The 14,875-nt window shown below is 37.5% G+C and overlaps 2 protein-coding genes across 3 annotated transcripts in view; one reads left to right on the forward strand and one right to left on the reverse strand.

The window, feature by feature from the left end:
• LOC127678299 (ATP-dependent translocase ABCB1) overlaps positions 1-14,875 on the reverse strand; it is a 146,192-nt gene that overhangs the window by 100,084 nt on the left and 31,233 nt on the right. The gene's annotated exons all lie outside the window — the stretch shown is intronic.
• Rundc3b (RUN domain containing 3B) overlaps positions 1-14,875 on the forward strand; it is a 111,191-nt gene that overhangs the window by 3,298 nt on the left and 93,018 nt on the right. For both annotated transcript variants that reach the window (XM_052173152.1, XM_052173153.1), the window contains exon 2: positions 11,619-11,734. In XM_052173152.1, coding sequence (XP_052029112.1) covers positions 11,619-11,734 — 116 coding nt within the window. The remainder of the gene's footprint in view (positions 1-11,618; positions 11,735-14,875) is intronic.

Below are 14,875 nucleotides of genomic sequence, written 5' to 3' on the forward strand. Positions count from 1 at the left end.
CCCCCATTATGGATGATACAATTTCTGGGCATGTGCTTCTGGGTTCTATAAACAAGCAAGCCAGGAGGAGCATGTCAGTAAGCAGCACCTCTCCAGGGCCCCTGCTTCAGCTCCTGCCTCCAGGCTCCTGCTCTGTTTTGAGTTCCTGTCCAGACTTCCTTTGCTTATAAACATGATCTGGAAGTATAAGCCAAATAAGCCCTTTCCTCTCCATCTTGCTTTTTGGTCGTGGTGTTTCACTGCAGCAGTAGAAACTCTAACAAGACTGTAGTTTAAAGGAACTTCTTATGCAAAATCAATTTTCCTGGCTTGTGGATAAAAAAGACAAGAATGATGTAAGAAATACACAGTAGGTTAATCAGGATAGAAACACATGGTGATTTTTTTATAATTAAAATACTTTAATAACATGAATCATCATTTTTCATAGGTCAAGATAGCGTTTCAGAGCACTAGTATTGTTTCAAATTAGAACAGCACCTCATGTCTTTAGTGTGGTCAAGGAATAAAGAGCTCATATTTTATATGTAACTAATATCTATTCTGAGCTTAAAATTCTTCCCTCAGGTATACTGCTTCAGTCAGCACTTACTATGGAATACAATCTTCCATATAATGATGCTCGTAATTTAAATGCTCATATTTAACACAATAAGCAGCATGTAGTAATTTTAGATAAATGAATTAAAAAAGGTTGCATATTTCTTTACCTTCTTTAGAGAGACTACAGATAGCACAATCCCACAGTTCTTGATGAGTGTCTTCTGGGTCTGTGTCTATGAATATATGCACTGTGCAGTGGCTGTCTTTGGTGACACTTGAGGTACCTTAGTAGTCTTTAGCTCAGTGGCCCCATAAGACTTGTGTCTATAGAGTTCTCTGGTTTTACTGCCTGCTGTTTCTTCCTGCTGACTTAGCTGTTGTTTCTTTAAGGTGTGCTTCCAGAAGCCCTTTCACACTTCACCTCTTGGCTTGCTGACTATAGCTGTTGTGAACTAGGGAAGGAGATAAATAAATGTGTGTCCAGATGCACAAGTTTAGCAGTCTTAGCATTTTAGATATTGAATATTCAGGGGGAAGAGTATTGCTCTGCTTGGACTTGGTTATAGTTCAAATCTATGTATGTGAATATTAAGTAATATATTGATGGTAATATCCTTTAAACACAGCAACTTATTCTTTGTTACTACTTGCTTGAGTGTAACTGTACCTTGGTATGATGCATATGAAAACTATTCAAATCTTGTTATATGTAGTAGAACATTGATCAGCATTTTGGGGTCAGTTCGTAGCCTCATAGAGCTCCTGCATATGCAGAGTGAATTGCTCCATACTCTTATATTTCCAATTACTCATATCCAGTTATGTACCCTATCTTTGTTTTAGATAGTTGATAGGTTACATATATGACCAGGTTTTAAAAAGATATATAGAACATTGTGGTAATTCATTCAGCTCCACTATACCTCTACATTTCAAATATAATTTTGTGTATTTATATGTTTGTGCATGTATGTACATGTTTTGTGCATTCAGGTGCATGTGATGGTCTGAAGTCAACCTCAGGCTTCATTCCTCAGGCATTGTCTACCCTGGTTCTGGGTAAGGCCTAGATGCCACCAAGTGAGGGAGACTGACCAGTGAGCCTCAGGGATCTGCCTCTGCCTCCTTTGCCCAGCCCTGGGATTACAAGCACACTGGATCATGCCTGGGATTTTTGTTTGTTTATTTGTTTTTAATATAAATCTGGAGATGGAATGTAGATCCAAATAAACACTTTACTGACTGAGGTATCTCCTCAGCCTGTGAAATTGTATTGATTTAAAATATACATGTTAAAATGTATACATAGCATAAACATACTGCCCACTGTGTTTTCGTTTCTCTATTTGTCGACTTTTCTCACTGTACAATGTAAAGAGAATTCCTTATTTATAAAGCTATCTATAGTTTTCCTTCATGGTTATTACTAACCAGCTTAATAATCTGCTTGATCTCCCAAATAATCAAATATTCTCATTTTTTCTAAAGCTTTGCTGTTTTGCTTTTTGCATTTATATAAAAAATCCATATGAAGATTATTTGTATTTGTGGTGTTAAGTATGGAGACCATGATTAAATATTGTCCTTAAAAAAATCAGTTGGCCTAGTACCACTTGTTGAAAAGATCAGTTTGTCTAATACCTTCAAATATTACTTTTGTCTTAAATAGCAGGATCATTCTGCCTCTATTTCTGAGTTCTTTTTCTGATTTCATCAGTCTACTAGTTTCTTCTTGAAATACTATCTTAACAGCTATTATTTATAATGTCTTACTGTTCGATAATAAAGTTTTATAGCTTTATATTTGAAGATAATCCTATCCTTAGCCTTTTGCCAAATAAATTATGCAAATCTACTTATCAGTTTCCATGAAAAGCATTCTGAGTTGTTTTTTTTTTTTAAACTTTACCATTTTTAGTATGTATATAATATAGTTTGGTCATTTAATGTACCTATATTACCCTCTCTTGTCTCCCTCGCACTCCTCATTGAACAACTTCTACCCAAGAAATCCCCTTTGTAATTATATGTCATTTGTCTGCTTGCTTTGTTTTGTTGTGACCCACTGAGTTTAGTTCGGACTGCATACATAAGCATCAGTGGGATGAACATGGGCATCTTATCAGTGGATATACCACTGAAGAATATGACACCACATCCTCCAGCAACGGTTAACTGGAGCATCCCATTATCAATAGGGATCTGGGTTTTTTCTTATGCTTGCACTGATCCTATAAATCATTTTTGATAAACTTTCATCACTATAATATAAAGCTTATATGCACTCAATGAACACAATAAATATTTTCATATATTTAATTTCTCTCAGTTTCAGAAATAGGCACTGGTTTAGAATATATAGGTATTATAAATCTGTTGCTAAATGTATTTGTGTACATTGGATATATTTATATTATCATAACCAAAATTATTACATTTTCTCCCACTTTTGCTAGTATGAAGACATAAAATTGGTCTTTAAACAAAATATTGAAAATATGGTCTTCAATAGTGATTTATTTATTGATTCTATCAGATTTTCTACAGGTTCAAAAGAATGATCAAAACTCAGACATACATGTTTTATATCTTCATTTGTTAATCTTTATCTGTTTTACTTCCTATCTTACTACTTACTACATTGGCTAGGATCCCTAACACAGTGTTACAGAAAACATTTAGGATTTTATGACTTCTGTGGGCGTTTGCAGCAGATTCTTCTTATTTCTGTACTATTTCTAGATTCCTGGGAATTTTTAGGAAGATACCTAATCTTTTTTGCCTGGCAAGATTCAACATGATGCCCACCCCTGTTTTCCTGTCTATGTACTGAATTCTGTTGTTTGTTTTATATGTCCTACTACCTTGGAATAGAATGCCTTAGGTAGGTGATGTTTTTGAGATTTCTTTGCATACAGTTGAGTTAATATTTGGGTTTTGTTTTTTTTTTTTTTTACATATTTACTCATGGGAGAGATTGGTCTATACTTATCTTTTTTGCCATGTCCTCATCTAGTTATATCAAGGTCATCTTGCTTTTTTGTCATATTCAACATAGGTTTTATAAGAGTGACCCTATTTCCTTCTGTAATACACAGAGCAATTCACCAGGTAGCAATCTAGACTATATTTCTTTGTGGAAATAAAAAAAAAAATTCTGTGGGAAAATTGTTAACAGATTCAGTTTATTTAATAGATTTTAACAATCCAGATTTGTACAGAGCCATATTGGGGTATCATGCCACCTGGTAGGAGCTTGACATTGGCCAAGGACAATCCCTGGCTTCAGGCAGGAATCTGACGTTAGGGTATAATAGGAAATAGGTTACAGCAGGCATTTTCATCCTAGGGTGGAGTGCTAAGAGTGTACTTGACATTGGTCAAGGTGAACTTCTCTCAGCCTACTTTGAGCACGGATTGATCCTGCTCCACCTAGGGTGGAGAAGCTCAGAGTGAAGGTTAAGCTCATTGTTCCTCCAGGTCTATGAATTCCTGAATTAAGCAGGAGACCCAGCTGTCTGAGCAGTGGAGCCAGAGACCACCAGGCGACTTCGCCAGAACTCAGCCGGGAGTCTGGGGGAAAGGGTTGCCCAGACTGTTAAAAGGTGTGACTGCCATTAAAGTTAGGGCCTTGATCAGTAAACTCGACCTGGCCTCTTTCTTTTCGCCCCTTCCCCATACATCCCTCAGCTTCTGTTCCAGCAACCCAGTTCGTAGTGCAGCTACGGAATACAACACAGATTTCTGGTTTTTTTTTGTTTTGTTTTGTTTATCATTTTTAGTAATTATTTTTAGGGAATATATTTCTATATCACTATATATCTTGGAGCTTCTCTTAATATCTTACTATTTTTTTACTTTTTGAGATAGGATCTTGCTGTGTATGTAGCTTAGGTACCTGAAACTCAGGATCCATCTGCTTCAGCATCTCCTAAGTGCAGAGAGTGCTAATGTTGTTTTTTTGGTTTAAATAAAATCTGTAGAGATTTACCACTTCTAATCTTGAAATCTGTATATCCCTCACTGTTTTCTTACTTAGGCTTATCTAAAGTCTGATTTTTTTCAAAGAGACATCTTTGGATTTTGTTTATTTTCTCTGCCTAATCATAGATTATTTTAAAAATAGAACTATAATTTTCAGATAAAGGTCTTCTAGTTACCTTTTACTTACACTTTAAACATAATTCTACTCAGTAAAGATTATATTACTTTAAGCTTTTGAAATTTTGTTGATGATTGCTTTCAAATATAACATATGGCTAGTTTCCATCTGTGTTTTCTATGCATTTGCATGTTCTGTTGATTACTTGTTCTATATATGCAATTTATGTCTAGCATGTTGTATCTTTCATAACTTGTCTATCCATTTATTTATTTATTTGCTTATTTTATTTTTCAAGACAGGGTTTCTCAATGTGACCCTGGCTGGAACTCACTATGTAGACCAAACTCGCCTCAAACTCACAGAGATCCATCTGCCTCTGTCTTCTAAGTGCTGGGATTAAGGTCTACATAGTAATATGAGAGAGGTGATACAGTATCTGAGTTTATATCTGTTTTTCCATTTTGTTATTATACATATAGAATTGTGATTTTAGTATGCTAATTATTATGATCCTTTTCTTGTTGCTTGATGCCCTTGTCATCATGACACATCCATTTATATTTCTTACAAAGTTACTTTCTTCAAAGCAACTTTGTCAATTGCTAAAATTGTCAAAACAGCATTGGGAATTACAAAAAAAACAAAGTAATGATGGGGCATCTTAAAAGAACACATAGAACAGAATGATGGCATCCATAGCTCCAGCCTGACTGGGGAGGAGGGCAAAGCCCAGCAACTCTGAGGAAAACAGACCGTGCCCATTCTAGCAGCAGGATAAGCTCATAGTTCTCAAGAGCCTTACAGCTAGGGAACGTGTCTGTGTGGAGGTGAGTTGGGTTGGCGTGGAGGCCAGCATTAGAAATTGATATGTTTATCTCAGAGTTGATAAAATGACACCATCTTGAAAGAACGCCTCCTATTTGAGAATGAGCCTGTCTGGGGACTTGAAAACAGTCAAGTCAAGAGTCATTGTAGGTCAGCAATCATTCGTCAGCAGTCTTAGACACGGAATAACATTTGGTTGGGAGACCACAATCTTAGAAAAAGGAGAGGTGTAGATAGGGATATCTCCCTCATAGCATCCTCACCCACTTCCCACATTTTAGTACCAGAGTTCAGATTGAAGGGAAAGGTAGTCAGTGGTTCCAAACTCCATATCAAGCATTAGTGCAGAATACTGTAGATTACTGTGGAGATTGGGAGCACCAAGCCAGTGCCCAGTGACCGCTTATCTCCAAAGCTGACTCCCTGCTACTCCTTTGCTGTGAGGAAGGACTGTGAGTTCTAAGCCCTTGTCTAGTGGATTGACCCATTTTCCACTTCTTCCCTGCTGCAGGGTGGTTTACCTCTTGTCTTAGTTAGAGTTTTGCTGCTGTGACAGACCCCATGACCAAGACAGCTCTTATAAGAATAACATTTAACTAGGACTGGCTTATAGATTAAGAGGTTCAGTCCATTTTCTCATCAAGGCAGGAGCATGACAGAGTTCCAAGCAGACATGGTATAGGAGGAGCTGAGAGTTCTACATCTTCATATGAAGGCCCCTAGGAGAAAACTGACTTCCAGGCAGCTAGGATTAGGGTCCTAAAGCCCATGCCCATGTGACACACCTATTCCAACAAGGCCATACCTCCAGATATTGCCACACCCTGTACTAAGCATATTGCAACCACAACACTTCTGAAAGATCTGAAACTAGCTGCCTTAGGGTTTCTATTGCTGTGAAGAGATACCATGACCGTGACAACTTTTGTAAAGGAAAGCATTTAATTGGGGCTGGCTTACAGTTTGGAGGTTTAGTCCGTTATCATCATGGTGGGAAGCATGGTGGCTCATAGGCAGACATGGAGCTGGAGAGGTAGCTGAGGTAGACATGGAGTTGAAGGGGTGGCTGAGAGTTCTGAATCAACAGGCAGCAAGAAGAGAGAGTGAGCCACCTGGCCTGACTTAGAGCTTCTGAAACCTCAGAGCCCGTCCATCCCCCAATGACATGCTTCTTCCAGCAAGGCCACACCTCCAACAAGGCCACCTCTTATCAGTGTATGGGAGCCATTTTCATTCAGAACACCACATTCTACTTCCTGGTCCCCATAGGCTTGTAGCCATATCATAATGTAGGTACGTTTAGTCTAACTTCAAAAGTCCCCAGTCTATCATAATCTCAACAGTGTTTAGAAGTCTACAGTTCAAAGATTCTGATACATATGGCAATCTCTTAACTATAACCTCTTGTAAAACAAAATCATAAAGCAGATCGCATATTTCTAACATAGACTGCCACAGGATATACATTACCATTTCAGAAGGGAGGAAAGGGAACACAGTGAGAAAATACTGGACCAAAGTAAGAGGGAAAACTCCAAACTGCATCTTGATGTCTGATGTAAAAGTGTTCTTCAGATCTTCAACTCCTTTCAACTTTGCTGACTGCAACACACTTCTTGTGTGCTAGTTCCACTCCCTGCTCATTGGCCTGTCTAGTCCTCCATGCAGGGACATCCCTAACATGCCAGGCTCCAGCTCTTTTTCTTAGTCATGGAGGGAGATTCCATAACTCCTTCCTTGGATCCTTGACCCTAAAGCCAGACCATGTTGTTGAAACTGCCAAGTTCTGCTACTTGCTGTTGCTGAGACATGGCCACGTGTTCAAATACATGTTCACCTGTTTTCTGTGGTTTCCTGTACTGCCTAAGTTTGACTGTCCTGGAGTTTACTCTATAGACCAGGCTGGCCTCAAACCCAAAGACCTGTCCTCCTCTGCTTCTTTCAGAGTGCTAGGATTAAAGGCATGCACCACAATGCCTAGATATAAACTTCTTTTACATTCCTTTTCACAAGTTGAAAGCTTGGCTGGGTGGAGCCTTTCCCAAGGTCACCACTCCCTTTATTCCATTCAGCATCAGGCTTTTCCTTAAAATTTGTCTCCTTGAGTACTAAATTTATCTCAGTTTCTTCCTGAGGCTTCTTTTGTCCTAAACTGTACATTTGTGTTTTTCCTTGCTCAACTTGCTCTTTTCCATAAGAATAGCCATGAATAGCCACAGGACCAACAATACTAGGCTGCTTTGAAATCTCCTTCTCCAAAGCCATTAATCCAAAAAAACCCTTCAATTTAGTCCTGGACCTGTTTGGACTAGGGCAGAAAGCAACCATATTCTTCATCAAAATAACCCAAGAACAGTTTCCAGGCCATTTATTGATATTCTTCTCCTTTGAAACCTCTTGAACTGAGCTCTCATATCAGCACCACTGCCTTCCCTGCTTCTCCTAGGGTGGTTCATTAAGCTCTGCTTAAAACATTTAACTACTTTCCTAACCCAAAGTCCACATTCAAGAACAAGCAACACAGTTAGGCCTATCACACCAATACCCCTGTCTCTGGTACCACCTTTTGTGTTAGGTAAGCATGGTAGCATGTAGGCAGACATGGTGCTAGAAGAGTAGCTGAGAGTTTTACATTTGCCACATAACAGGAAGACAGAGAAATGACTGAGATGGCTTTGGCTTTTGAACTCCCCTCCACCCCAACTCCCCTCCCCCCCCCCCTCATGACATACTTTCTTCAACAAGGCCACACCTATTCCAGCAGCACGGCAGTTCCTAATAGTGCCATGCCCTGGTGACTACTCAGAAACAGTGAACCATTCCTATTCAAACCATCATGGGGCTAAACAGAGGTAATACAGTAGATTCCAATTATGACTCCCTACCTTTGATCTGGTGAATTCCAATGTTAGAGGACAAGGAAGATTCTCAAAAAATGTTTAACTTTTTTCCATTGTATTGTTATTTTTTAACTTTATTTTTAAAAGATTAATCTTTGTTAATTTAGACTATATTACACAAATACAAACACACAAGAGAGGGGGGGGAGGAGGGAAGAGGTTGTGCTGGTGGTGCCTGTGAAGGTTAGAAGAGAACTTTTCAAGTCTTTTCTCTCAATCCATCTTGGTTCTGAAGCCTAGGTGATCTCTAGCTTGGCAGATTCTCTTGACTCAGCCACCCATCTGTGGTAATAGGAGTGCTGGTGCTAGGATTACAGAGATGAACCACTACATCTGGATGTTTTTGCATAGGTTCAGTATGTTCTGGGATCTAACATAGGTGTCAGAGTTGTGTGGCGGGCTTTTTACCTTTTACCTGCCAAGCTGTCTCGCTGGATCCTTTCAGCATGTTTTAAAGATGTTTTCTGGGAGCTGGAAGATGGCTCCTTGGTTAAGGGCATTTACTGCTCTTGCTGAAGATCTAGGTTCAGGTCCCAATAGCCACAGGACAGCTCACAACTGCTTATAACCCAAGTTCTAGGGATCTGATATTTTGATAGGTGCTTATGAAAGATACCAACAACAGCTTTGTCATCCCAGTTCCTACACTTTTGTAATTGCCAAATACAACAAACCATTTGTCTTTCTACTCCATGGAAAGGGAATCTACTACATTATTGCTGAAGAGAGAAGAGAACAGCAGCCAAACAGTCAATGAAATGGCCTCTAAGCATCATGCGGGAGAGATTCTTCTACTCTTCACATTGTCTCTATAGCATGTGCTTACAAGCGTTCGTATAATAACATTTAAGAAAAAGAGCTTGATTGGCTAAAAATGCTGAGAGTTGATTCAAATTTAGGCAGGAATAGGACAGATTGCTGAGGTCACACAATGAGATTGAGACATTCACTCATTCTACTCTTGATATCTATTTTGCAAGAAAGTAAAGAACTTTAATTCCCAATATTTCTAATATTTTAAGTTACAATATTCCTTACCAGACTATTTTTTCATTTTTCTATATTATAATTGGCCAATTAGAGATTTTTTAATAGTTTGGAATAACACAATTGTATAAATATCACAAAAATGTAGTTTTTTTCCACTAGAATGATTTTTGTGTGGTTCCTGCTTTTTCTTAGCTAGGATTATAAGGAAACAGCCTAACCAAAGCAACTCAGGTTTATTTATTAAAAAAATGGTTTATTTATGACAGTTGCACAACTCCAACAGGGCAGGAGCCTGGTGATGTGGAGGCCTAGGTGGAGTGCTACTTACTGGCTTGCTTCTTGCTCAGCTGGCTTGCTTCTTTTTTATAGTACCCAGGACCACAAGCCCAGTGGTAGCCCAGCCTACAATGGACTGTACCCTTACTTCAATCACTAATTAGGAAAATGTTACAGGTTGGCCATAGGCCAGTCTGATGGGGGCATTTTCTTAGTTGAGGGTCCTCCCTCTTCCAGAATGACTCTAGGATGTGTCAAGTGACATAAAACTAGCCTGAACATTATGATAATTTTTTGCAGCTTTCTTTCACTATTATGAGGACAACTTTGTTTAAAATTTTGTTTTTTAATGTTTTGTTTTGTTTTGTTTTTGATACAGGATTTCTCTGTGTAGCCTTGACTAACCTGGAACTCATTCTGTAGATCAGGCTGACCTCAAATTTACAGAGATCTGCCTGGCTCTGCCTCCCAAATTCTGGGATTAAAGGCTCACACCACCCGCCTCAGCTATTTTTTAATATGGAAATGAAACTGGGATTTTCTATTTAATTATTTTACCTTTTGAAATATAATTACATCATTTTACCTTTCCCTTTTCTCCCTCAAAGTCCTCCCACATTCCACTCCTTGTTATTTTTCAAATTCATGACTATTGTAAGTTAAAAATATGGTTAATTAAAAATGCATTTATATTACTTACTTTTTGGTTGTGATGTTAAAACACTGTGCCTGAGGTAACTTATACATGAAAGAGTTTATTTGGGATTATGTTTCCAAAGAAGTGAACCCAGAGCTAGATGGTAAGAAACTTCAAGCAGCAGGAAGCCAAGAGAGCTAATTTGAAATGGTATGAATTTTTAAATTCTCACAAGCCACCTTCAGTAACCTATTTCTTCCAACAAGGCCACACTTCCTAAACCTTTTTAAATAAGCTTCACCAACTGGAGTTATTCACATGCCTAAGACTAGGGATATCTTATTCAAACCAACACATATACCTAAATAATAAAATACTATAGCCTAGCATATTCCTCAAAACTTCTCAGAACATTTTTTTGTTCATCCACATTTTGACAAAACCATCTAATGTTTTATAGTGAAGTGGGCCATGAGATGGCATAGTGGATACAGGTACTGACTGCTAAGTGTGATAACCTGAGTTCAGTTCCCAGGGCTCACATGGGAGAAGGAGGAAACAGACTTGTTCATGTCATCCTCTGATCTCCACATGCATACTGTGGCACTTGCATGAACATATGTACACACAGACACACAAACACAAATAAGTAAAAAAATTAATTGTAATAAAAAATTAAATATTTGATAGAATTTAGTGAATGCTATACTGAAAGTAAAAATACAGAGTAATCATATAGATATACTTTATCATTGTCATAAATTTAAAAATTATGTCTGTTTGCAAATCAGAAATTTTATAGTATTAAATACTAAAGAGTATTTATATCATATTGTGATCCTGATTTCAACAGCTGTAATGTAAAGACACAAAGCTATCCCAAAGTCTTTCTTTAAGCCAAAGTCCTTCAGCATGTTCTGACGAACTGCTCTCATACTGGGTAATTTGTTAAAATACAAATTTATTGTTACATCATCAAAGTGCCTGGATGTTTGATGCCTTTTGTGACAGAAGAAACAGTCAAGCTCCCTTTCATCTCTTTTACAAAGATACTAGTGCTTCTTAGCTTCTGGAAGGCCCAGCTTGTTGATGCTAGTACCCTAGGCCTCTTGAGCGATAGATCTTGAAGGACATCAACATTCAGATGATAGCAGTAACTATACATGTGGAAGCTTGTTTTCTATAAAATTTTCAAATTACAGAGCACATTGAATAAACCTGATTTTCAGGAATCTTTTCCAAATATCTTCTCATACTTAAATGAATGACTTTTACTCTCTCTAAAACTAAGCATCCTGATTTTTGTCTTTTTTTTTTTTTTTTTTTTTTTTTTTTTTTGTAGATTTTCAGTAAAGACCCTGATTGATCGGTCTTGCTTTGAAACTATTGATGATTCTTCTCCTGAATTTAATAACTTTGCAGCTGTTCTGGAACAAATTCTAAGTCACCGGCTAAAAGGTAATAACTTTGATGTACTATTTATTTTTCCTGACAAATTCCTTGTAAGAAGAAAAACTTTGCCAATTTGTATCCCCTTGATTTCCTTTTGTTGTCTAATTACTCTAGCTATCAATTTGAGTACAAGGAGAGTGGGCAGCCTTGTCTTGTCTTTGATTTTAGTGGGATTGATTCAAGTAATTTCTCATCTAATTTGATATTGGCTGTTGGTTTGCAGTAAATTGCTTTTATTATGTTTAAGTATGGGCCTTGAATTCCTAGTCTCTCCAATACTTTTAACATGAAGGGTTGTTGTATTTTGTTAAATGCTTTTTCAGCATCTAATGAGATGATCATGTGATTTTTTTTCTTTAAGTTTGTTTTTATAGTGGATTACTTTAATGGATTTTTGTTTGTTGAACTAAACTTGCATCACTGGGACAAAGCCTACTTGATCATGGTGAATGATCCTTTTGATATGTTCTTGGATTAAGTTTGCTAGAATTTTATTGAGTATTTTTGCATTGATATTCATAAGCAAAAATGGTCTGAAGTTTCTTTGTTGGATCTTTGTGTGGTTTAGGTATCAGAGTAATTGTGGTTTCATAGAATGAATTGGGTAGTGTTCTTCTGTTTCTATTTTGTGGAATAGTTTGGAGAGTATTGGTATTAGGTCCTCTTTGAATGTCTGATAGAACTCAGCAGGAAAGCCATCTGGCCCTGGGTTTTTTAGGTTGGGAGACTATTGACTATTTCTGTTTCCTTAGGGGTTTTGGAACTGTTCAAATAGTTTGTCTGCTCTTGGTTTAACTTTATTTAGTACCTGGTATCTGTCTAGAAAATCATCCCTTTCGAAAAGATCTTCACCAATCCTACATCAGATAGAGGGCTAATATCCAATATATATAAAGAACTCAAGAAGTTAGACTCCAGAAAACCGAACAACCCTATTAAAAAATGGGGTACAGAGTTAAACAAAGAATTCTCACCTGAAGAACTTCGGATGGCGGAGAAGCATCTTAAAAAATGCTCCACTTCATTAGTCATTAGGGAAATGCAAATCAAAACAACCCTAAGATTTCATCTTACACCAGTCAGAATGGCTAAGATTAAAAATTCAGGAGACAGCAGGTGTTGGAGAGGGTGCGGAGAAAGAGGAACACTCCTCCACTGCTGGTGGGGTTGCAAATTGGTACAACCACTCTGGAAAGCAGTCTGGCGGTTCCTCCGAAAACTGGGCACCTCACTTCCAGAAGATCCTGCTATACCACTCCTGGGCATATACCCAGAGGATTCCCCACCATGTAATAAGGATACATGCTCTACTATGTTCATAGCAGCCCTATTTATAATTGCCAGATGCTGGAAAGAACCCAGGTATCCCTCAACAGAAGAGTGGATACAAAAAATGTGGTATATCTACACAATGGAGTACTATTCAGCCATTAGAAACAATGAATTCATGAAATTCTTAGGCAAATGGATGGAGCTAGAGAACATCATACTAAGTGAGGTAACCCAGACTCAAAAGGTGAATCATGGTATGCACTCACTAATAAGTGGTTATTAACCTAGAAAACTGGAATACCCAAAACATAATCCACACATCAAATGAGATACAAGAAGAAAGCAGGAGTGGTCCCTGGTTCTGGAAAGACTCAGTGAAACAGTATTTGGCAAAACCAGAACGGGGAACTGGGAAGGGGTGGGAGGGAGGACAGGGGAAGAGAAGGGGGCTTACGGGACTTTCGGGGAGTGGGGGGGGGGGGCTAGAAAAGGGGAAATCATTTGAAATGTAAATAAATTATATCAAATAAAAAAAAAGACAAAAAAAAAAAAAGTAAAAAAAAAAAAAAAAAAAAAAAAAACTGTGGGTGTTCATACTATAATCCCTTGTCTGTTTATTCAGGGATACCTATGCTAATCCATGTCTTGATTATTGTAAAAAGGGCTCATATTAGCATGAAATATAGTGACCCCTCTGTTGTTAATATTTTCATTAAATTTGATAATATATCCTGAAAAAAAAAAAAAAAAAAAAAAAAAAAAAAAAAAGAAAATCATCCCTTTCATCTAGACTTTTCAGTTTTATTGAGTATAGATAGGCTTTTGTATGATTGATAATTTTTTGAATTTCCTGTTTCTGTTGTTAAATATCCCTTTTCATTTCTGATTTTGTTAATTTGGATACTGTCTCTGTACCCTTTAGTTAGTTTGGCTAGGGGTTTATCTATCTAATTGATTACTCAGCTACCAACAAGGCAGCATACAGGAGCTGTCTGAGGCCCCTCACACATACAATGGAGGACCGCCTGGTCTGGCCTCAGTGGGAGAAGACACACCTAATCCTTGAGAGACTTGAGGCCCCAGCAAGTAGGGAGGCCTGGTGGGGTGGAGGGATATTCTTTTGGAGACATAGGGGAGGAGGAATGGGAGGAGTACTGTGGGAGGGTGAACCAGGAGGGAGGAAGGAAGTGGATTGTAAAAAAATAAAAGTAATTTTTAAAAATCACACACACACACACACACACACACATGAATCAGTACGAGTGAAACCGTTTCATGGAGGAAAATGAAAAATGTATATTTTTCACTCAATGCATTGTTTGAGGGAAGTTTTTTTGTGACACAAAAGCATAATTAATGCTTTATATATTTGTGCATATATATTTGTGCATCTGAATTTTGCAATTCATTTAACTATACATTTTAAGTATCACAAACATTCTAAGTTCACAAGACAATGGTTGGGAAATATTAAATATTATAATCAGTGTTCATTTTTTTAAAAATTTTCTTTATTTTACATCTGATAGCAGTTTTCCCTCCCTCCTCTTCTCGCAATACCTCCATCCCACCCCCAAATCCCCAAAAAAGAAGATAAAGTTTTCAAAAATTTACAGTCTGGAGTGGTTTAGGTAGCAATCATGCTACACATTACAAATGTAGTGGTTTAGATAGCAATCATGCTACACATTACAAATAAAAACAACATAAATATTTGGTTCTATGTCATTCAGAACGAATCTCATATTTACACTTACTTCTAGAATATATTTAAGTACCTTAAAATATGATTTTTACTTTTTCTTATATCAGTAAGCATATTTATATCATATATATGAATCTTGTAAAATTGGAAAATCAGTGGAGTAGTTACTG

This window comes from Apodemus sylvaticus, chromosome 2 (genome assembly GCF_947179515.1).
Source record: "Apodemus sylvaticus chromosome 2, mApoSyl1.1, whole genome shotgun sequence".
In the NCBI taxonomy this organism is placed as follows: Eukaryota; Metazoa; Chordata; class Mammalia; order Rodentia; family Muridae; genus Apodemus; species Apodemus sylvaticus.